This window comes from Platalea leucorodia (genome assembly GCF_965183815.1).
Source record: "Platalea leucorodia genome assembly, chromosome: 24".
Lineage (NCBI taxonomy): Eukaryota > Metazoa > Chordata > Aves > Pelecaniformes > Threskiornithidae > Platalea > Platalea leucorodia.
Genome location: NC_138846.1, coordinates 2504769 through 2528567, shown reverse-complemented (window position 1 = coordinate 2528567; position 23799 = coordinate 2504769). Strand labels below are relative to the sequence as shown.

Here is a 23799-nt window from a genome sequence, read left to right as displayed (position 1 = left end):
AATTTTCAGCTCCACCAAGATCTTTTCATACAACTCTGAGCATGTTAAAAGCCTTCCAGGAGGACGTCATTACAATTTACAGCCACTTTAAAGCGCGCTTACTCTGCGCATGGTGGTGTAAAGGGATCTCTGGAGAGGAGGAGAGCATCTGAACATTTATTGGTCTATAAAATATTTGCTTAATCCCCTAAGGACAGCGCGTACTAAATTAATAACGGGAGTCACCGTAGATCATAGCACCACGCTCAAAACTCTACTTCGAATTAAGCTTGGAATATTTTATACGTGCAGCACAGCCCTTTAATAAAGACAAACACCCATTTATAACAAACCCACATACATAATGCAGACACACTTTAGTCTTCAAAAGGCACTCTCTAAAAATCAATTACTTGACGTTAAGATCGTCCCGGCAGGCCAGGAAGCATCCCCAGCACAGGGATGGAGCAGCAGAGCCAGCCCTGCTTCCCTCGGCCCGAGCCCGGGCTGAACCGCAGCGATCAACCCCCCCGCCGGCGCTCAGGTGCGGATCGGCGCCTTGGATCTGCATTAGACACGACGGCTTCGCCGGCGACGAGCGGCAACGCTGCTGTAACGAGATCGCTTGGATCGAGTGTTCATTTCCAAAACATGAGAATATTTGTTACAGGAACACTTGAGCAGGAGAGGGCTAAAATTTGACATTAGGAATACGTTATCTCTGAAGGAATAGTTTTCTCGGTATGTGCGTCGGTGACGGAAACAACGGCGAGGGGTAAAGGCTCCCAAGCTCTCGCCCGGTGTCCTCCTGCCCCCCGCCCCACGTAAGCCGTCCTGGCAACACGCGTTAGGCTTTCTCCGCCAGCACGGAGGTCCCGTTCATTCACCGGCTAAATCTTATTTACAGAGCACCTAGCAACTATTCAGGAGGAAACCAGCACGTTGGAAACCAAATCCATCTGCACGCCTAAGGCGGCTCCTCTCCAGGCACGCAGGGAGCCAGCAGACGAGCTTTCCTGCGTTGAAGCAGCATATAAAACGCATCATCAATCTAAAATGTTTGTAATCGCTTCTAATATTTGTCAGCAGTGACGAGCTACTGTTTGTGTTCTGCAGGAATCTCTTCTCCCCCCTCCTCTCAGCGAGGCTGCCGGGACGGTGCGGGCACGGGGGAGCTCGGGGGGTGAGATAACGCAACTTTTTTGAGCGTTACCGTTGAGCTGCATGAGCGATGACGACACCCACAATTTATTTACATTCAGTGTCTGCAGGCAAAGCGAGGCAGACTCTTACTCAACTCTTGCACCGTGCTATAAAAAGGGATGAAATAATACCTATCAGATACGCGTCCTTGCAGCGTGCTCGCTGCCCCGCGGCCTCGGGCTCGCTCCCGGTGGCACCGCCACGAACCTGCCACCGCCGCGCTGCGTTAGCGTTAAAAAAGCACTCACCAGCCTGCTCCAGCGCCACCAGCATGGACTGCTCGATGAGGTCTCGCTCGATGAAGCTGCGGAAGTCCTCGGTGTACACGGTGAGGTCGGGCAGCTGGAAGGTGCAGATGGGCATCTCCAGCAGATGCTCGCTGCTGCCGTTGCTGGAGACGTGGGAGCGGGCCAGGGAGACGATGGTCGAGCTGGCGTGGGAAATGCCTCGAGACAGGCGTTTTTCTGAGAACGAAGATGAAAAAACTCCTGAACGGTGCACAAGCAGCAAACCTCGCAGAAGCAATTATCAAATCGCTGCCTTCAGCTCGCACTTTTTGGTTGCGAGCGGCTGGATTGCTCCAGCACATCAACATTTCAGGCAGCAGAAAGAAAGATTTAATTGATCGGTATCATTTTTGTGACTCGGCTCTCTGGAAGCCACCGGCTGACACTGACCTTGCACAATATCATCCTGCCGCTGGAGCGGTGGTCGCCCGGGACGGGCTGCCTCTTTTTCGGGGGGTTTATAGTTGCGTCCTTCGTTGAAGGAATGGGGCAGGTTGCCGGCATGCACTTGCCTTAGCTGTTCAAAGTCGCTCAGGGCTGCGCTCAGATCCCAGTTCTTGCCTGGATGGGGAGGTATCGATAGCGGTCACCATCACGTGAGAAAGAAATCAAGCCAGTTCCTAAAACATCCATGCTAGAAACTAAAAACAGCGCGGTTTATCACGAAGCATGAAGGCATGTCTAGCAGAAACAAGGAGGAAAGCAGGGTGCAGCACCGCTCACTCATTCGCATTTCTGGAAGAGAGATAGCCGTGAACCCGGAGCGCCCAGAAAGCGTTGGCCCTGCTGCCCACGGTGTGCGGATGGTTTGCACCTCGCGCGTGCAGAGACACAGCCAGAACTTAGAGGGAGCTACTGCTCCTGGATGCCGGACATCTGCAAAACCCAAAGAAAAATCTAAAGACCTCAAATTTTCATAGAATCACAGAATCATAGAATGGTTTGGGTGGGAAGGGACCTTCAAAGGCCACCCAGTCCATCCCCCTGCCGCGAGCAGGACGCCTTCACCCAGACCAGGCTGCTCGGAGCCCCGTCCAGCCTGGCCTTGACCGTCTCCAGCGATGGGGCACCCACGGCCTCTCTGGGCACCCGTGCCAGCGTCTCGCCACCCTCAGCGTAACAAATTTCCTCCTTATATCTCGTCCGAGACATAATTTTGCCAGAAAAAGATTCCTGGCTGTAAAACGAAGGGCAGGGTCGCTATAACGGCACACACTGAGCACAGAGCATGGGACCGGAGTAAAATAAACATAATTTTGCCCTTAGGAAAGGGAAACGGAAGGTCAGGCTGCGTCACATCCACCAACATCTATATAAACCTAGCGGCAAATTGCTTTAAGTCACACCGAGCGCTTTGTTTTACGACTCCAACCGCGGTGGAGATAATCCATCGCGACGCAGGCACCGCTTTGCTGACAAAGCCACCAGCCTCCAGCTCTCCTTACCCCCCCATCATCGCAGGACAACGCTTGAGCAGAACCAGGCAACTTTAACAGCTGATGATCTGTAACACGACTTTTTAAATCTCCGTGCACGCTTTGAGAGACAGCCACCCCATTCTTGTCGACCTGACACCCAAAACGTGGAAGCAAGCAAGGTGCCAGCCGGGCCAGGCGGTACCCGCAAGACTTTTCAGCGGGCTCATGTCATTACTGGCCGGATAAATTATTCAGCAAAACAGCCTGAACCTCGTCGAGCTGAGCGAATCCTTAAAGCAGTTCCGTTTCCTTTTCACACTACCCAGCAAGCTGCAAGAACATTAATATATATTAATACGCCCAAGTCCTTCAGCCTGCAATAAACTGACCTTTTACAAGCCACTGCCTTCCAAAGGCAAGACCACGCAGCGAAACCAAAGATCTACCATATGGCTTACATTTGGGGAAATTGTGATTTTTTTTTTTTTTTTTTTATGAACACTGTTAATCTAGGCTCTTAAATTAGCAAGTTAGCAGACACTGCAGAAAGCAAGCCAACTTTATATATAGCAACTCCACTACAGGAAAGATATAAACCGCCAATTGGCTTATATGATAGCTCATGGACAATAAAAGAAGTCATTACGTCTAATTCCCTGAAGGAAATACGCTTCTCAAGTATTTAAATTCTTTTGAGAGAGGTAATTTGCAGCATTTAATGATTGACTCAAACGGAAAGTTATTTTAAGCTTTACCTTTTGAGTCAAGGGGATTTTTTTTGCCCTCCCCCATGAAATAATGAATCAGTAGCAAGGAATGAGAATGACTCGTCAGATTAAAACTGAATTTGCCGCCGCATCGCTATTTGCGTTAACGTGTCAGCGACAGGAGGACGCGCTAGCGGCACCGACCCACGGCAGCTGCGTTTCCCAACCATCCGCACCAGCCGCCGCTTCAGAGATCGAGAAAAAAAATGAACTTTGGAAACCCTACGTGAAACGATGGCGGCTGCGAGGACTCACAAATCCCGGCACGCCGAGACAGCCCAGCCATCTGCGAGCCCCTGGGAAGGGTGTCTTTGACGGACTCGGCACCACGGTGCTTTTTGGCAAACAGGAGCGTGGTGGTTAGAGGCGCTCAGGGAAGCTTTTGCACAGAGCGGGTTTTGCTGGTGCCTGGATGATAAAGGGGAGGCTCCCTCCTCCGGCAGAAAACCGGCGTCCCCCGGGTCGCCACGAGCCAGAAGTTCGACCACAGAGAGACCCGGAGCCCAACTTCTCATTGCCGGAACATGGGACGATTTCAAAGAGCAGAACCTAAATAATTTTGCCAGTCACGATGTCCCCTTCTCCCCCAGTTCTTCGGCTTTGTGTGCGTTGGTACGCCGAAACCCTTTGCTGTCGAGGTGATGGGCTTCCAGCGGTGCCGGAGGGCAGAACGATGGAGGGGACCATCGCTCAGGAGACCTGCCCTTGCCACCAGACCGGCTTCGCTTGATGCGCGAAACTCAAGGCGCAGAGAGAAAACAGGACTTAAATTGCTCACATCGCCCTCAAACTTCACATCTGACTAATTCACTTCAGACCTCTGCTTTATCTGACTGCTTTCGCTAATACCCACCCGAAAAAGAAAAAACCTCTCTGTTTTCCCTCATTTCCACCCCTGGAGTCGTCAGCTCCAGCGAGGCTGCAGGAGAAACAGCAGCGACTCAGCGGCACGGCACGAAAAGGAGCTAAAACTACCGTTGTCAAAATAAATCAAGCCATGTGCCAAGCGGGAGAGGGAGAGTTTGAAGGAATATCTGCTTTAACCTTTTCTGTCGCAGGCCTAAGTATTTCTTCCGAAAGATAACATTAGAGATCCTGACGCGAAACAAAGCAACCTAAACCCAAAAACCAGCACATAAACACACCACAAAACCCACAACTCGCCAGACTTCCGCCGAGACGACGCTCGGCTGTCGAAATTAAAGGCTGAAGCCCTGAACCCGGCAGAGCTAATGGGAGTTTTGGAGAGGAAAAAGCTACGAATCGCTGCTGCGAGCGCCGAGGAGAGCCAGAGCCAAGCAGGTGGAGCAAACTGCCTAAAGACACAGATTACAGCCGCAATTTCAGGGCTTTGAATTCATTACTGCCAGCGTACCCGGAGCGGCAGCGGCCGGGGAGCTGCTGCGGAGGCTGTAGGAGCATCAGGGAGCCCCGGGTTCAAGCAACAACAAAAATAACCCGTATTATACGAGAAAAGGGATGATAGCGAGAAGCACAGCAAGTATGGTCTTGCGTTATAATTACAGATTGGTTAATTACGTACAAACCACCCCGCTTCTCACGCAACGCTTCTGTCCTCCAGCATTACAACAGATACCAGCATTTACTCCCCGTCCTTTTGTCGACATTAACCCAACGGCAACACTCGCGAGCAAGTTTACAGCCCCAAAATTCAGACCTGGCACCCTTTCTCCTCTACCCTTCCCATCGCTCTAAGCACAGGGTGAAAAAAATTACCTGCAGCCTCCAACTAAAGGCGGTCGCTAACGAGCGGCTTCCCCATCTTAGGGGGTTTTTGAGAAAGGCAACATTACGCTATATTTTACGGCAAATCTACGTGGTCTTTTAAGTACGTAGAGCACTAGAAAGCCGCCAGGGCGGCGTGCCGAGGCTCTCGAGGCGCCCGTTTAGAAGCAAACTGAACGCAGGTGATGTTTGCGTTCGACTCCTGAGCGCCCCAGCGCTCTCCATCACCCTAAAGCGCCCGCTCCTGTTGGGTCGGCAGGCTCCCGCGCCGGGTGTAGACGGGGCTCTGAGGGGGTGCTCTGCCAGGAGAGGTCACCGGCACCGCCAAAACAGCAATTTGGATCGGCATGATCAAACCACCTTCACAAGCAGAACAAGATATACCAGTAAAAGCATGGCTTTGCCTATATAATTACCCCTACATTGCTTTCCAAACACAGGCAGCCTTCACCTAGTGCTACCCCTTCAACCCCTTTGAAGGCAGCGCTGCTATAAAGAAAAAAAAGTCCTTAAGTTTTGCTGCTCGCGGCGAACGCCACGCGCGAACGGAGAGGATGAACGAAGGGAAACCGCGCTCCCGGCCGATGCGTTTCTCCTTCCCAACGTTTGAAATTCATTATCCGATGGATGCGTAACAAGAAACCGAGGCAGAATTTCACCAGCCGCACCGCCGAGGGCACGATTTCAATCTCTCCGGCTTCGCCCTCCACCAGCCCCAGGGTCTGGCCAGCAGCTCCCTGCCCCTCTTGCAACCCCTTTTTTCCTACCAGCCCCCCCCGTCAGCCACCGCCTGCCTCTTCCCTGCTTTTATTCCCAATTTTATTTACCTTCCAGCAGGTCTCGGGCCAGTCCTGGCTCTGCCCCCGTTGAGCGAACAAAATCCGACAGGACGATGTCCATAGCCGAGGTCTTGCGCTCATGGATTCCTCCCGGCAGCTGGGGTCGGCGGCGCCCGGATCAGCACCTCGGCATCAATCTAGGAACGAGACCAACAACGCGCGCAGCTCGCATTACAAAGTATAAAATAATTAGCCCGGCCAGGCAGCCTCCGAGCTGGCCGGGAACTACCTGAGAGCAGGTGCCAAGGGGGGAAAATAAACCTCCCCCGATAACATTAATTGTGCTTTGGGCCTGGTGTTTAACTAATTGATAATTGGGCGAAAAAATACAAGTTTTGCTGCTTTCTCCCAGCACGTGAACGGGCTGTAAGGACTCTGCTAACGTGGGGCACACCAAGGGCTCAGCAAACTCAGCAAAACGAGAAAAATCAATCCTCCTTTCAGAGGCGGCGGAGCTTTTCTTTCCAAAATCACGGCCAGGGAGCTGGGAGAACCAGTGAGTTTGTTTGGTAGCAGCAAGAAAGCAGAGAGTTTCTGTTCTACATCCGCAGAGGGTTCAGCATCCCTGCCCTCCCGGGCAGGCGGTCCTCGCCTGCTTGCACACGAGGGAAATAACAGCAAGACCGAAACGCTGTAATTAGTAGATGTTGCCTATGCAAAACCAAGCAAAAAGCCCCTTTCAGGCAAAACCAAAGGAAAAAAAACCCAAAACAATTCCTCTTCTTGCAGAAAAAAAATAAATAAAGGCACCAGTCCGGATCTCCTTCCCAGAAGGGAACAAAACCAGCCCGTCCAAAGGTATGGTACGTAAATGTTAAGTCCTAAGATTCAGAGAGGTGTGGGCTCTTGCTGTGCATTCAAAATCCTGATTTTCTGCATTCCTCGAGGCAGAAACGGAGAGCCGCGCACACCCGCAGGAGCTGGGACCGGGCACAAAGCTCCGCGGGAATTTATTTTGCAGTTAAAGGGTTATGGTAAAAATTCCAGCGTCAAGGAAGAGAAACTGCTGGGAAAAAGAGTCATCCTGAGCTGAAAACCTGGCACGTGAAGGAGAGGGGAAAAAATTCGTAAGGCTGGTTGAGGGAGGCCTTGTATCGAGAGCAGGAGAGGGAATCTCAGCGTTACGTGGGAGACGAACGGACCTGTTTGTTTGTTTGCCCGGTGCCTTAAAAACGTCTCCTTTCAGGATTATTCCTAAAGATGGGCAAAACTCCCCAATGGCACGCAACTCCCAAACCCCGAGAGCAGCAAGTTAAACATCCACGTTTTAATCTGGAATTTCCTGGCTTTGTTGGTTAAATACCGTTCTTATTATCTTCCACGCTCGCTAATCGTACGCTTATTAACTTCGGGCACACGGAAAAACTACTTAATATTCTTTTATCACCGGAGCAATCTCGGGGCTATTGTCGGCTGAAGGCAATCCTAAACCCGAGCGCATTCAGACAGCGAAATTTGGCAGGGGATTTCTTCCTCTTGCCCCATCCACGATGCAGGGAACATCCCCAATTAGGAGCCAGAGGTTTGTATCCTCTAACCACCGGCAAAAGCTATAGAAACAGCAAATAGCTTCTAAATGAAAACTCACTGCCATAGGAGATAACTTCCTTCTGGTGGGTTCGGCATTTAAAAAAAAAAAAAATAAGCGTGCGCAGCAAAGCGTGGCTTTTGGGGAGGAAAAGAGCAGCAGCACAGCCCACACCCGCTAACGGCTGGCATTTGCAGTTACCCAGCAAACTCCCGCGCGCTCAAAAATGTCAGGCAAAACACAGATGGAAAACTCCGGGTCCGACGACACGGCGATGAACCGTTAGAGAGATTTATCGCCGGGGTTCAAGCGAAGCAACGTTCTCTGCCTCTGGGTTTAGTTTTTAGTTATTCTTTTCTCTCCCGTCCCAGGGAAACGCTCTCTCCTCTTCCCTCCCTCCATAACAGGTAGGAAATCCAAGCCCAGAGAGATCTGCAACCGCACATCTATCACCCAGCAAAGGCTGCACGCCCAGATACCCTCCGTAAGCGTGCGCGTATCCGCGGGCAGGCGCGATGCTCTCACGGTCGCTTCCAGTGCTGGGTATAATCCCTAAGTGAGCTTTCCCGTTCCATTGCCAATAGACACGTGCTAAAGAAACCGTATTTAGGACTACAAACCAGCCATTTCCACGATCTCTGCAATACTGACAGTTCCTTGCAGGACACACCAGCAGGAATTAAGCGAATTAAATGGTGAATAGCCATGATTTAATCTTCCCGCACAATCCAGCCTCTCCTCTCCTCTCCAGCATCGCCATCGCAGGAACTTCACCCCAAAACCCGCCGGGTACCAGCTTTCCTCCGGTATTTAATGGGAACGGGCAATAAAAACAGGACTAAGAAAGCACGTTGCCTGAAGATACTGGAGGAGCATCCCCAATGCATCTGACGTGGATGGAAAGCCCCTGATACAAAATGCCTCGCCTTTCATATTTTAGATTTTTGGGATGAATTTGCACGTTTAGCAAAGTGGTTTATCAGATTTTTATTATACGGCTTTGTTATAAACCTGAAATACTGAAGAAAGCCATCGTATCCCACATGATGGGGTTTTTCCATTATCAGCGCCCGTTTCTTTAAGCTATCTGAGAAATACTTCATAACCAGTACTTAGCAAGGAAACACTGCTTTCCAAATATTTACATTTTAAGCTATTCCAGGGGGAAAAACAATAAAAACACCCTCGAGCACAATGCTGTGCACACCCAAAGCTTTTGCTGTTTGAAGGCTGTGCGCAAAGCACCAGCCGAATTTCGAGAGTCCTGCCTCCCGCTGCCATCCACCGCCCGCGCGGAGAAAGGACGGCGTCCAAATCTCCCTCTTTCCAGCAGCGAAGAGCCAAAACCAAATTGCCTTAATTTGCAAAGACTTTAATTAGACCGATTCCCCGCGCGCTGCCTGGCTACGGGGGGGAAGCGCCCAGAAACGCCAGCGAGGCGGGCTTCCGAAAACGCCGCTATCCCGAAATTCCTTCAGCTTTCCCTTTTTTTTTTTTTTTTCCATCTTTTTTGAGGTGTTTGCAAGTCTTGCACATCCCTCGAAGCTTTTCTCATTTAATTCCCCCACCGGGCTGCCGAGCAGTAGCCACTAAGGTAAGGTTTTGGAAACCCAGTGTGTTTTCCTTAATTGTATTTTCAGGTACAAAAAGGAGTCGAGAATACCCATCTCCGAGCTCCTCGGATAATGAAAATCTTGATATGAGCGGGGGAAAATGACAGCGTGGAGCACACGGAGCTCTGAACTCACGGAGAGGCGACGGCCGGCTCGCGCGGACCGGGATCGGCGAGGCTTCGTCATCGACTCCGAATTAAAACCCACTCTTCAGAGCTTCCAAACAGTTTAAAACAGTGGGCAGGAACGCTTGGCAGCAATCCTCCTGCGGTGCTAAGGTCTTATCAGCTCCTTCCCATCGTTTTTCTGGCGAGAAGCAAGACTTCCCTGCTGCTTTTGGCAGGAATATCGCACCGCAGCCCAAATCACAACTGCCGCTCTCGCAGGCGCCGTGGGGTGAACGCTTTGTGGACGGCTTTCCAGGACCGAAGCCATCACCTATTACGAGCAACCCCGAAGGCGATACACCTGCGGCACCTTGGCAGTATATATTCAGTATTTTATCTAAGAAAAAAATGGCAACTAATTCACTGGGGAGCTGTCAGGCTGCCCTCGCTGAGGTTTTCAAAACGTGGAGGAAAAAAAACCAAAACACTCCACCCCCCCCCCCCCCCAAAAAAAAAAACCATCAACACACCTTTATTTGCAAAATCCAATACTGATATCGCGCCTCGAGAGCTGGGGACGCAAAGGCAGCTCTGCTCTGTAAATCCGGAGGATTTACATCTCTCTTCAGCCTCACACAAACGAGGTTTCCCAAAAATCTGCAGAGAGGACCGGAATAGATGCCCGGGGACGAAGAGTGCCTCCTCCGCAGCGAAATCTGGGAAAAGAGCTTCCCATTTGAGCAACCGCGCGGCTGGGAAGCGCACAATTGCGCGCTGTTAACCGTCAGTAAAACGGTTCGGCGCGGCCGGCGTCGAGCAGCAGCGCAGCGGCGGGCGTTCGCGCGGCGCCCAGCACGTTTGGGGGGGAACGCTGCAAAATGCACACCCAGCCACGTCGCCAGATTCCCGACGGAATAACAGAAGTTATCCCATTTCAGCCACCTCCCCGCAAAGGGACAGGAGAAGCGAGACCGAGGGATGCAGCACATTCACTCCCTCTCCCTCCCGTTCAGCTCTACCTTAGAATATGGAGAAACAAAAAAGATAAATGACTTTCAAGGGAATAAACCGTTTGATGGAAGCGCTGCTTTGGTCGCTGCGGAACGTGGGTTTTCGGGCTTCAGGTCCTTAGTTGTAATCCTGATTTTCTTGGCATCGTACCCAGTTACTTCCTTCCAGCTCGCTCCCCCTCAGAGTTGTTCTGCAACTTCGTTATCTCCTTACATCCTTCACGCTTTCTCTCCCGTGGCTCGCGGCCGCTCAGATCTCGCCGTCGAGCCTCCGAGCTGGTGGGAGGGCGATCGCTTTGACGAAACCCCGCAGACGAGGATTATCCATCTCGTCGCAGCCTCCTACGAGGACCTGCCCTCCACTAGGAACTGTAGAGCATTAAATTCGCTGAAGACTCTCATCCCGACTGCTTTCGGCCAAAGTTTTTGAAAACGGGAGAGTTTATTAGCCCCTCTTTCGCTGATGGAGTCCGCTAGAGCAGGCGGCTTCCCAGACGTCGCGGCGTGCTTTGGTGAAAAACTGGCAAACCCCAGGGGGAACAAACTCAAAACCAAAGCGAGAGGCGGTGCAAGGAAGCTAAATTGAAAATACAACCAGAAGAAGCCAAAGGAGGTAGAAGAGGCCAAAGGGGAAAAGCTCAAGAGAAAACAAACCTTCTCCTGGCGTCGGCAGCAGCACCAGCGGCTCGGACGGAGAATTCCACCGAGTACGTACCGGCCCAGCCCCAGCCCGCTGACAACGGTGTCAATATTGTCTTTGTGGCTTCTAACCGAGGCGTCACGCACGGTTCAACGTCCCAGACTGTCAGGAATCCTCCGAGCCCGACGCCTCTTCTGCCGTGACGCAAGCGCTCAGCTATGCGGGCGAAACACGAGGGACCGGAGCGGGAGTCGTGCCGCTCGCTTCTGGTGCCTCCTGATTAAAATAAAAACCCCTACGTCCGAGGCAAACACTGGCATCTTTCAGCTCTCGGCATGACGCTTTTCCCCAGAATTTGCCTTATCACCGTCCAGATAAAATTGGCGTTTCAGAGGGCTGACCTTTCTCCTCCCTCGTCCCAAGTACCAGCACCCCTGCCCTCTTCATACGCCCCCAATCTCTCGCCAAGTGCCATAAAGATAAGAAATCACGTAAAAGCTCAGCGTGGAACCCGCATTCACCCTATTTTCCACTCTCCTTTTCCTTTAGGAACACAGACGCTTTAAACACGAGCTCCAGACGTCGCCATCAGCGGGCCACCAGCAGCATCTTCAGCACGTCTGCATCCTCGGCTCTCCTCAAAGCCGCTCGTTTTCCGGATGCTCCCATCTCCAGGAGCCTCTTTACGACGTCGTCTCACAGCTCCGTCGGATGCGTCACGCAGGCACGGGGCAACGTCAGCACTGCCTGAGAAGCCGGGTACTTTCAGAGCAGCTTGGCCTAACTCCGGGCACGGGGCATCATCGGGAACCTCATTTCAGCAGCAGCTCCCTCCCAACACAATTCTCCGAGCGCCCGCGTGGATAGAAATGCCTTTATTAGGAGAAGCGAAAAACCACCTACCCCATAGGGATGTCACAATATTTAGTTAGCTAATGCTTGTAAAATGCTATAAAAAGCTTAATTAAGCCTCGCCCTTATGAGACACGGGAAGGATTCGCAGGCTTGCTTCGGAGGCAGGAGAGAGACGAGCGCTAGGCAGCAGAACCACGAGCCCGGGAAGCGTTCCCACCTCCCAGCCGGGGCAGCGCTGGACGTTTCAGAGTTAATCTCGGGGAAAGCCCCAGAAAAACCGCAAGTGCACTCGCCTCATAGTCAGAGGCGAAGATTCCAGACAGTATTTTAAACATTCATCTGCAAAAGAGCACGACACTCAAATCTAATAAATAACAACCTCGTAATGCACAGGACCGGATTCTTGCACGACCGACTGCCAGCTGCGGGACCAAACCCCCTCCACCAAGGGCTTCCTCGGCTTCTGCTATCAAAGCTTATAAAAGCGATTTACGACCCGATGGGGTCAGGCGGAAAGGTGCGGATTTACTGCTGCCTGCAGTCATTTCTCCACGATAAGGCAGGAGTTTAGAAGGCAAGGACCGCTCAGCGCTACCACCCCACGGAGACCCGCCGGGCGCATCGGTACGGGTGCCAGGGCGGCCCGCGGCGATGGCAGCTCCATCTGCCCCGAAATCGGCTGGGCGGCGGCGGCCGTCGCTGCTCCCAGCGCTCATCGGCCTCTGCAAGAAGTCGCCGTCCCCTGCATCGGTCACCGGAGCCGGCGGCACGGGCAGCCCCCGCTCACCCGCAGGGAGCGCGACTCGGGCTGCTAATTAACGGGATTTAAACACCCATGGCCGACGTCGCCCGAAGGGAGGGCTCCCGCCAGCCGCTCCCCGGGGAGATGGCGGGAGCGACCACCCCGGCACCGGGGCGAAGCCTTTACCTGCGCAGCCGGTCGCAGGCCGAGCTTCCACCCCAGCTGGCCCGGGGCGAGCGGCGAGGGCGTCCCGCTCCTCCGCGCCGACAAGCTCCGAAACAAGCCTGAATTTAAATCCGACCGAATCAGTCGATCGCATCTCCGAAGGCCACATTCAGAAGCGTATTAATTCAGTTTTAACTGCTCTCCTCCCCTTGATTTTTAAAGGTTCGCAAGAACTCAAGGCACGATGCCTTTCTGCCTGCGCTGGTCTTAAATAACGCAGGCTCAAAACAAAGCTAAAAGGTTATTTAACAAATTCCTCTCTACCTTGAGGTGTTTCTAAAACATAAAAGCCACAGGGTGTTGCTTAAATCAACACAAGCAAGGAGAGGAGAGGAGAGGAACGGCTCGCGAGCTCCCAGCCCCTCTCCTGCCACGCGCGGGGATCTCGGGCCGGACCCGGAGGGGTTTCGCAGAACTGCCAGCAAATGGTTTCGGGCTGATTCACCCGGTCTTTTGGGTTTGGTTTTTTTTTTTTTTTTTAATTGTTCCGTCCAGAAAGCATGACTGAGTGACTGAGTTCATTGCTGCTGGAAATACTTCACCCCGTTTTGCCGTCATGCCTGAACACGCCGTCATACTCGCGGAGCGGGGTCCTCTCCGAGCTGCGGAAGGAGGGAGCCATCAGCAGTCAGCTAACGAAGGAGACGACTCCCCTGCGAGAAAACCTTTGCTGCAGCCAATACCAGGTTGACAACGCCGGACTAACCCTCCCGGTCCCCTTACGGCGACGGACCGAGCTCTGCCTCCAACAAACTCTTCCCCTGTCTCTGCTTGGCACCACACCACGCCAGCTGCTTCATCGGTTGTGTGCAAATAGGAGAAGAAAGCACAGAAAACACAGATTTTCGACTGTACGCACACCACCCCTGATAAGAGCCTTCTGGATTACAAATATTTAGGAGCCTGCATCGTTCTGCTTGTTTTTACAATACGACTGCCCTGGTTTCTGAAAGCCAATCTTATCAGAACCAGCAACAGAGCGTGAAATCTTCAGTTCTGGCACAAAAGCAGGTTGAACAGAAAAAGAAGCGAAACTCAGCCTTTATTTATTTAATTTGTTTTTTTTTTTTTTTTAAACCAGACTCGAAAGAGCTGCCTGGCGAGAGACGCGCTGGCGCTGCCCCGCCAAACCCCCGAGTCCCGGCGGACACGGAGACCCGAAGCCACCGGCGCAGGACCGGGCGCCCGCCGCGCGGCGCGGGCTCAAACGAAGGCAGAAGCGGGCGTCTGCGCCCCTTCAGCCCTCGGGCATCGCTCCGCGCGCGCCGGGCAGCCGGACGCAGCAACCAAAACTATATTAGGAAACTTTACAGTTTCAGCCCGAGGAAAACGTTTCCTTTTGCGTCAAAAGCCCATGTGCAACCTCTCTTGTTTTTAAACTCCAGCTTTTAAGTCAACATCATAAAAGACATCAGCAACCGAAGAGGACTTTCATCTTCAAGTGCATTTAAACACTCCCTCTGCACCGCGTGTATTCCGATTTCAGAGCCTGGGCTGGGAAGGTGTGGTGCTTCCCAGCCCAGCTACTAAAAAATCTCTTTTGTTAAGATTAGGGCACGGCGCTGTCGCAGCGCAGGGGCGGCCGCCGAGCTGGGGCGCGTTTGCTAAGGAGGAGCACGAGGAAAGGGGGGCCCAGGCGGGACCGGACCAGACCGGCCCGCGGGTCTCCGAGAGCCAGAAGCCAACCAATCCATACGATCAGCTCACGCCGTCGGCGATTTTAACGCACAAAACCACACCAGTATCAAGGTCTTACACCACGACGCTCTAACTTTTGCTGGCTGCCCGCCCACGGACGACACACCGGATTTTATTACGTTACCTGTAGGCTTCTCCGCTGCTTCTGCCCGGGGTTTTTAGCAACGTATCGACGTGCTCTTCCCCCCCGGCGGCTCGCGGCGGGGCCCGAGCACGACGACGTTTCCAATGGAGCAACGCGGTGGTGAGATTACACCGGGCCCTGAGTCACACCGAGCTCTGGACTATAATAAGCGCGATCCTTACACAAACAGTATTTCTTGCTCGGTCACCACACCCATAAAACCAGCGAGTGAAAGCCGTGCATCCCCGAGCGCCGTCAGGATGCCTCCACCTATGGCTAATTCAGACCTTCATCCTTCCAGGCGGAGACACGACACGGGACAAGACCCTCTCCCGTTTTGCCTCTTTCAGAAAGGGGCAGCGAGGAAAAAGCCGGGTCCGGTTAATCTCTACATCAGTCTGCAAAACCTCTGTAACGGAAATTAAAGCACTTAATACCGAGCGCCCGTCTAAAACAGGAGTAAAGCCAGGAAAAATACACAGAAGCAAAGCGACTCGCAGCCTCCTCGCTGCCCGCGCCGCGGGGTAAGAGGCCACCAAAACGCCATTTGCCGGGGCGGTACGACCGCGCCAGAAGCAAAGCCGGGGCGGCCTGCGGAGACCGCGGCACCGCGCTGCGGCCCTAACTCCGTCGGGCAAATTAAAAGAGACCGAGGGAAAAAAAAAAATAAAAAGGAAGCAAGGTAAAACAATTAAAGGTACCTCAGCTTCATCACTTCTGTCTTCCAGGGCACGGGGGGGGGACGACAACAACAAAACCCATCAAGCAGATTTAACTAAATAAGCATCGCACCAGAAACAAATACAATCCGCGGAACAGGAAAGATGGACTATTGGTTCCAGGATGATAATTTTGAGGGGCTCTAATTTTCTTATTTTTTTTAAATTTAAGCCGTGTTGAGAACATGTACTTCAGAAAAAGAAAAAAAAAAAAAATTTAAGGGCTAAATGTCAAAGCTAAGCATGAAACACGATGTGAAACTCCTGCACTGTAGGCAGCCTTTGCTACCTTTAAAAAAGGTATTTCCAGGAGTATTTTAGGAGCACAAAAGCACGCCGTCTCTTCCCTAGATTCGCCAGGTGATTTTTTCGAGGGGCAGGACCCCAGGCCAGGACGCCGGCTCCGGTCCCAGCGGCACAAAGTCAGCGCACGACCTTGGCCGGGCGCCTCCGCCACGTCCCAGCCTCGCGGGCGGGAGAAGGGCCGAGAGGAGCCCCCGCGCCGGGCCCTCCGAAGCCCCGGCGACCTGCAGACGGGATCCAAGGCAGGAGGTGCCAAAAATCCACGGGAGATCTAGGTCTTGCCAGACGCTGCCAGCAGCTTTTTGCTCCCCACCGGCCCTCACCCGCTTTGCTTCCCAAAGCCGCGCCCGAAGGAAGCTCCCACGAGCGATGCACACAACGCATCCAACCCCTACACCAAAAATCCACCCAAAAACCTGCAAGGAGCAGCCCTTACGTCTAACGCAGGGGGGAACGTGCCGGGCTCCTCTCCCCGCAGAGCCGCACGCAAACCCTGCCCCAACGACAGGTCCGTGGCGCAACCCGGAGGCGAGACGGGCGAGACCGCGGCGCCGCGAGCGGCCCCGCACCTGAGCTGACCAAGCCCTGCTCTTTACTTAACGAGCCTTATCCGAATAGCTACGAGCAAAATAAGCTACTCACGCGGCTCGGGCAAGACCTGAAGGTCCTCGAGGGAGGTTCCTCGCTTTCTCCTCCTTCCCACGAGCGCGGGGCGCTGCCTCCGTCCCAGCCCGCATCCCTGACCTGACGCCGGCAGGTTACCTAACGCGCGCGAGAACAGCCGAAACACAGAGCCGGGATTAGCGATGCCGCGCTGGACCTGACCTGACCTAATACCTTTATTATAGTCGCTAAGCTCCAACTAGGTGCTGTACGAGACGGGATATGGACCACGCAGCTCCCGCTTCATCGAGGGCAAAAATCAAACCGGCAGATCACCATCGAACCTCCGTTCGGCCCAGCAAAATAGTCATTCCCAGTGAAGAGGAAGGTGCGAGCTCGCCGGCTCCTTCAGCCCAAAGAACGGGCGCTGTGGGTGCAGAAATGAAGCCAGTCCACAAGGCAAAAAGAGGAATATTTGTAAATAGCCGCGACGAGCAGCCCGCGGCCAGGCTGGGCGCAGCGCTGAGGTCGCAAGGCTACAGCATCTCGGGTTCGGTACAAGTAGCTCTTCAGCGAGATTTACCGTCCTGTGCAAGCCTGCCCTCGGCAGCTCCTGCCGATTTCTGGCAGGAGCCGGGCTGCTGCAGGACAGCACGCCGTCCCGCAAGCGGAGCCTCTCCAGCAGGGAAAAGGCCCGTTTAAAAATACGCTGTTGCTCAAGAGTCGGAGCACGAGAAAAGCAGCAGTTAAGCAAGAGCGGCAGTGAAAGTTTATAAAAACGTGACGATTTTCATATGCTTAACTGTTTTTAAATAAAAACTTTACCCTGCTTTCCAGATTACAGCCACCTGCTTCCCTTTGCTCCGAACACAACGGCGCTCATTTCAATTATTCTGAACGCTGGGTTGGAGAAACGTCGGCAGCGGCACAGGGACGAAGCCTCAAAGCCGTACAAAAGCCAAACCGTCTCCAACACAAACGCAGCCGCTTCCTTACGTCCGAGGCTCTACCCACATCATCGTCACCATCACCGCTCTTATTTATCAATTCCTGAAAAGTGCAAACCTCCTCGAAAGAGGAAAAATTACAAACCTCAACTTTCCATTTCAGAAAGGCCCTGAAGGCAAGACAACGGCTCAAACCCTGACGCGGATCGTGTATTACGTTAAAAAAAGCATCATCGGTGCAATAATTAGCCAGGATGATTACCGAGCACGCGCGGTCTAACTTTCATAGCATCCTTGCTTCCGCTTTCAGCACCTTTTCACCTCCGACGGCCGCCCCCGGCGGGGACGCGGGGTCCCGCACGCCCGGTCGCGGGGCAGGCGCCAGGCCGGCCGGCGCGGAGCCAGCAGCCAGGAGCCGGGGGCGAAAGCGCGGCCGCGTTTGGGATGGAGAGCCGACGGCGAGGATCCCACCGCGGCGCAGAGTTAAGGGCTGTGAGGTTCGGCCGCGAACACTCCGCCCTGCGCAGGGCCGCGGTAACCGCCGCATCAGGAGGAGGGGTGGCAGCGGCAGGAACCGAAGGCGAAGCAATGATTGCACAAAGCGGAGGTTCCTAAAATCGTCCTTCCTTACGCTGCGGCTCGATAGAGCCATTAAATCGTTTGAGGAGCGCAGCAGCACCCGCTCTCAGGAGCGGGGTTATACCCTCAAGAATTACAGTAATTCCATAACAACCCGTCTTAGGCTCGATTCCCGTTTTAGCCAACTACGAGGCACCTACCTAAAATAAACACAGTTTTCTCAGCGGCTGCACGCAAGGAAATTCAGTTTGAGGCCCATTCACCTGCTTCAATCGGGCTGCTGCTATTTCCAGCGCAAACCCTGGTGTGCGCGAGGCCGGCGCTCGCTGTCCTCGCCGGCCTCCCGGGGGGATGCTCCCAACGAGCACCTCCGCAAACCAGGCCACGGCAGATTCCGCCACCCTACTGAGCGCCGTTTTCTCCCCGTAGTATTTTGATCCAGCGCTCTTCCTGCCGGGGAAAATCTGTTTTTCCATCATTTGAAGCGATGAGTTCACAGTTTAACTAAGGCACCGTCAGAGCCGAGGCGCTTGTTGAGATACGGAGCGAGAGCGCTTCTTCCCCGCCACGGAGAGCGAAGCCACGTCCCGCTGCGACCGCACGGCATCGGGCGGCAGAGACTCGCCAGAAACACGGGAAACTCTCGGCGCAAAACCAAACCGACAAAAACGAAGGCACCAGAAAGACCACGGTCCTGATCTTCCTAAGTATTTGGGGGCACAACTCCTCTCCGCATCCCCTGCCTCCCTCTGTTCTCGGCAGGGATTTGCAGGCTTGATACCCCCCACTCGCCCGCCGAGAGCCGACGAGTGTTTCACACCCACAACCGCACTCGGAGAAAGCCGGGCTCTGCCGAGTCGCGTGCTCCTAACGCGTATCCCGACAGACGTCCCTTCCAGAGGCACCAAATACAAAAGCCGCGAGCTGCCGCGCCGTCTCCCCTCCGTAAGCTGATTTCTTCAGCAAGCAAAAACGCACGTTCCAGTAGTTAAACATCACGTTTCTTCAAAAAACGGCGCAGCGCAGACGCGCGCTGCTCGAGCTGCTGCACAGCGGCTTCGCCAATACGTTTTCCATCACGAACGTCCCTCGTATTTCCTGGGAAAAGAACGTTTTCCTCGCCACGCCGGGGTAACGACTCACGGCCAGCAGAAAGGAGCTCGGTCCCCGCCCCGCGCAGGTTAAAGCTGCGATGCCGCAAGTCACTGCGCCAACTGTTTATTTTCCTTTTACGCCTACTTTAAACAGCAGCTTTTGTTCTACTGAAACTATCAATCCAAGTCTTAAGAAAAAAAAAAGCCTTGCAGTGCTAATTGTGTTTTAAACACTATGAAGAAAACCAGTGCCAAAGAAAAAACCGCCACGATGCTTTAAGGTCCAACAGAGCAGCGTTAGACGGAGCTTCACGCTCTTTACGTCGCCGCGTATAGAGCAGCGCTGCGCTGCCGGGGTCGGGAACAGCCGAGCTCCGCGCGAGGCGCGGCAGAAAGCGAACCCAAACCAGAAAGTCCGACTGCGGCGTACGGACGGGAGCGACCGCGATCAGTCGTCGCCGAGGCCCGCAAACACGCGGCGGGGTCAGGAAGAAGAAATCAGACGTTGTCAGCGATCCGACGTGGAGAATTCCAGCCACCGAGTTTGACTTTTCTGGCTACGTGACTTAAGCTGACAATAACGCCTTTATTAGCCCTGCGATTCAAAGTCGAATATCATCCCCCCGCACGCTGCGAGCGCACCGCCGCCAGCCAACGCGCCATGTAACTCATCATCACGTGTACGGCGCCGTGCCGGCGTTAGCCCATTTTACAGACGGGTAAGCGGAGAGACATCGCGGCAGGGATGAGCGACGCTCTCCCCGCTGTCACAGGGAGCCGCTGCCGGCTCCCGGGAGGATCCGTCCCGTTACCGCGCTCCTTGCGCAAGCGACTCCCACGGCAGAGCGTCGGTGCAAAGACGTTTCCCTTAAGCATGGGATTGTCAGAGATGCTCGAGCCGGTGAGTCACCGCCAGCCTCCTCGCCCACAAGGAAACCATACGGAGTCCATGGCTCGGCAGCGAGGCAACCTGTAATTAGCCAGACGAGAAACTCCCTTTCCTCCCGAGATGAAGGAGAGTAAACTCTCGGAGTTGTTTTTAAGCTCGTGCCTCGCTGCGGCGCGGCCGAGGAACCCGAGCGCGAGCACGGCCTTGGCCCCGACGGCTACACGCAGACGTTCACGCCAACGCTCGGCGCGGTTAAACGGGCGCACGGAAAGAGACGACGGCTTTTCACCGGGGCGAAACCCTCGGCCGGAGGCTGGCAGCAAAGTTCGCTCCGGTTCGAACGCAAAACCCGGGACTGAGAAGCCGTAGGGATTTCCAGGCTGCAAATGGCAAATCCTAGCGCGTTCAGACCGGAGGGAAAGTAACCAAATCGCAACTATTTGGTCCCAAATCACCACGAGGGAGAACGTTTCGATGACCCGGCGCCCACCGCCCCGGCCTTGCCCCTTCCTTCGCCCCGTTTTAGCTTAGACCCGGCTCGGGCGCTGGACCGAGCGACCGCAGACGCCGTCCCGGCGCAGTCGTGGTCGCTCCGGTTGCAAAGCCGGGCTCACCCTCCCCGACCCGGGACTCAGTCGAGCCTAAGTTGTTGAGATCGGCCCCGCGCTGCCAGAAGCCACCGAAACCTCGGCTCCCTCCGCTTTGAGTCACCGGCTGGGGCGGCGGGGACCGGAGCGGGGCAGCCGCTGTCCCGCGGCTCCTCACCGGGCAGGAACGGGCGGGGAGGCGGGAGGAGGGCGGCCGCGGACCGGCCACGGCCGCGGGTGGGAGCCCGGCCGCCCCCGGCGCCGCTTCCCCCTCCCCGGCCCGGGGCGGCCGCAGCGGGAGCCCGCCCTGCCCGGGCGCCGCGCCGGGACCCCTGGCCCCTGGGGGCCCAACCGGGGCCCAGCCCCGGGCCCAGGCGGGGCCTGCGGCCGCCCGGGGACCCCGCCGCCCCCTGAGACAGCGCCGCGACCCCAGCGCCGCCCGCCGCTGCCCCGAGGCCGCCGCAGGCCCGGCCCCGCCGAAAACTTTCCCGAGCCCGACCCCGCCGGGCGGGCGTTACCTGCGCGGGGCTCCATGGCGCCCCGGACCGGACCCGGCCGCCGCCGCCGCCGCCGCCGAGGCCGCGCTCCCGGAGGGGCGGGATGGGGAGGGGAGCGCGGTCCGCCGCCGCCCGGAACGCCGCGCCGCCCCCGTTCCCGCCCGGAACGCTTTGGCGGGCGCACGGGGCCGCCCCGCCCCGCCGGGCTGGGCCGAGCCAATGGCGGCCCCGCGGCGGCCACGCCCCTTCCCCGCGCGTGCGCGGGGGCGCGAGGGGGAGGGCGCCCCCTGCGGCTGGGCGGGGGCACGTCCGCGCCCCGGCGGTGGCCAGTAGCCCCCTGCCTGGGGCCAGTGGCCTCACCGCCGGGCTTGTAGCCCTTCGTGGGGCCCGTGTGGGGCCAGTGACGCCCTGCATGTGGCCAGTAACCCCAGCGTGGGGCTTGTAGCCCTTCCTGGGGCCCGTGTGGGGCCAGTAATCCCCTGCATGTGGCCAGTGACCCCAGCGTGGGGCTTGTAGCCCTTCATGGGGCCTGTGTGGGGCTAGTACTCCCTGCATGTGGCCAGTAACCCCCGCGTGGGGCCTGTGCCCCCAGCGTGGGGCTTGTAGCCCTTTGTGGGGCCTGTGGGGGGCCATAACCCCCTGCATCTGGCCAGTAACCCCAGCACGGGGCTTGTAGCCCTTCATGGGGCGTGTCGGGGGCCAGTAACCCCCTGCATGGGGCCAGTAACCCCACCATGGGGCCTGTGCCCTGAGCGTGTGGCCTGTGTGGGACCAGTACCCCCCTGCCTGGGGCCAGTGACTCCAGTGTGGGGCTTGTAGCCCTTCCCGGGGCCTGTGTGGGGCCAGTACCCCCCTGCATGTGGCCAGTGACTCCAGTGTGGGGCTTGTAGCCCTTCCCAGGGCCTGTGTGGGGCCAGTACCCCCCTGCATGTGGCCAGTGACTCCAGTGTGGGGCTTGTAGCCCTTCCCAGGGCCTGTGGGGGCCAGTACCCCCCTGCATGTGGCCAGTGACTCCAGTGTGGGGCTTGTAGCCCTTCCCAGGGCCTGTGTGGGGCCAGTACCCCCCTGCATGTGGCCAGTAACCCCAGCGTGGGGCCTGTGCCCCCAGCGTGGGGCTTGTAGCCCTTCCTGGGACCTGTGGGGGGCCAATAACCCCCTGCATCTGGCCAGTAACCCCAGCACGGGGCTTGTAGCCCTTCGTGGAGCGTGGGGGGGCCATTAACCCCCTGCATGGGGCCAGTAACCCCAGCGCGGGGCTTGTAGCCCTTCGTGGGGTGTGTGGGGGGCCAGTAACCCCCTGCATGGGGCCAGTAACCCCACCATGGGGCCTGTGCCCTCAGCGTGTGGACTGCGTGGGACCAGTACCCCCCTGCCTGGGGCCAGTGACTCCAGTGTGGGGCTTGTAGCCCTTCCCGGGGCCTGTGTGGGGCCAGTACCCCCCTGCATGTGGCCAGTGACTCCAGTGTGGGGCTTGTAGCCCTTCCCGGGGCCTGTGTGGGGCCAGTACCCCCCTGCATGTGGCCAGTGACTCCAGTGTGGGGCTTGTAGCCCTTCCCAGGGCCTGCGTGGGGCCAGTACCCCCCTGCATGTGGCCAGTAACCCCAGCGTGGGGCCCGAGGGGAAGGTGCCTGGTCCCCCGAGGCCGATTCCCACTGGGAATTGCGTTCACCGCCAGGAAAGCCCCAGGGCAGAGCGGCCCCGCCGTGGCCCCCAGCCCCGGGCAAGGAAATGCCACCTCTCCCTCCGCCCCACGGCCGAGTGGGCCGGCTGGCACCGGGGCCCGGCGGGCCAGCGCGTCCACCCGGCCAAGTGCTTGGCATTCCCCGTGCCGTGGGCGCTGGTGGCCGCGGGCGAAGCACGCTGAAAATGTGCCCCGGCGCTGCCGCTTGGGTTATCGCTCAGAGCCGGGAGGACGCGACCTCGCAAAGGCAAACCGCAGGTTTCGGTGGCCGGGGCGAGGAGACTCGTGGTGCCACCGGCCCTGCCACGGGGGGTCGGGACGTGCCGGGAAATCCCGGCAAAGCTCCCGCGGGGAACGGCCCGTCGGGCGTATTTGCCGCTCCGGTCCTTCTCCCGCTCGGCCTTTCCGGCGTTTCCCTCGAGAAAGGTGGGGAAAGGCCCCGGGCCGGTGCGGCGGCGGCAGCCGGGGGCCGCTCGGGCCGGTGGCGGTCGGTGGCAAAGCCCCACGCGGGAGGAGCGGCGCGGGGCCCGTCATGCGCGGCGTTCAGCTGATCCCGGCGCTGAATCGCAGCCTTTGTTCTCCGCCAGCAACCTAGCGTTGTTTATATCTCGCACAAAAGGATTGTTTATCGTGTCAGGGGCCGAGAAAAGTCCAGCAAAGAAAGAACGGTCTGTGCCGTGGAGTCCCGGCCTCCCCAGAGTCTTTTTTTCCCCCCCCGCCGCAGTGTTTGTTCAAAGGAGAGATCTTTCTGAGTGCCCCTGATTTCCCAGCAATCCACGGCGACGGCATGGCAAGCGGTCCCCGCCGCCGGCGCGGGCAGGCTTCGTGTCATCCTCCTCTTGCTGCTTGCGTTAGCCGTTTCTTTCCAGCCGCCTGGAGCGATTGTGAGGGGGCAGCAAGGCAGGCTCGGCGTTCAGGCAAAGTAAAATCTCGCCTCTTTGCTGCCAGTTCTCGTTTAAACCATTTCCACAGCTGGGAGAAATGGTTTTGTCAATGAATTTCCCTCTGAGGAGACGTACGAGGCCTCCGCACCCTGCATCGGCAATGCCGGTGCTGCCCTTCCGTCCGAAACCACGCAGCGGGCACGGTGACGGCGACGGCGCGAGCCGGCCGCCACGA

At 56.4% G+C, this 23799-nt stretch overlaps 1 protein-coding gene across 2 annotated transcripts in view; it reads right to left on the bottom strand.

Annotated features, from left to right (window-relative positions):
* Window positions 1-21133, bottom strand: part of OTUD7B (OTU deubiquitinase 7B) — a 35781-nt gene extending 14648 nt beyond the window's left edge. The window contains exons 1-4 of one of the 2 annotated variants that reach the window (XM_082333046.1): window positions 21021-21133; window positions 6228-6376; window positions 1860-2030; window positions 1431-1646 (exon numbers count right to left, since the gene is read on the bottom strand). In XM_082333046.1, the coding sequence (XP_082189172.1) occupies window positions 1431-1646; window positions 1860-2030; window positions 6228-6300 (460 nt within the window). In that variant the 5' untranslated portion in view covers window positions 6301-6376; window positions 21021-21133. The remainder of the gene's footprint in view (window positions 1-1430; window positions 1647-1859; window positions 2031-6227; window positions 6377-21020) is intronic. The other variant, XM_082333047.1, reaches the window with a different exon arrangement.
* Between the last annotated feature and the right edge of the window lie 2666 nt (window positions 21134-23799).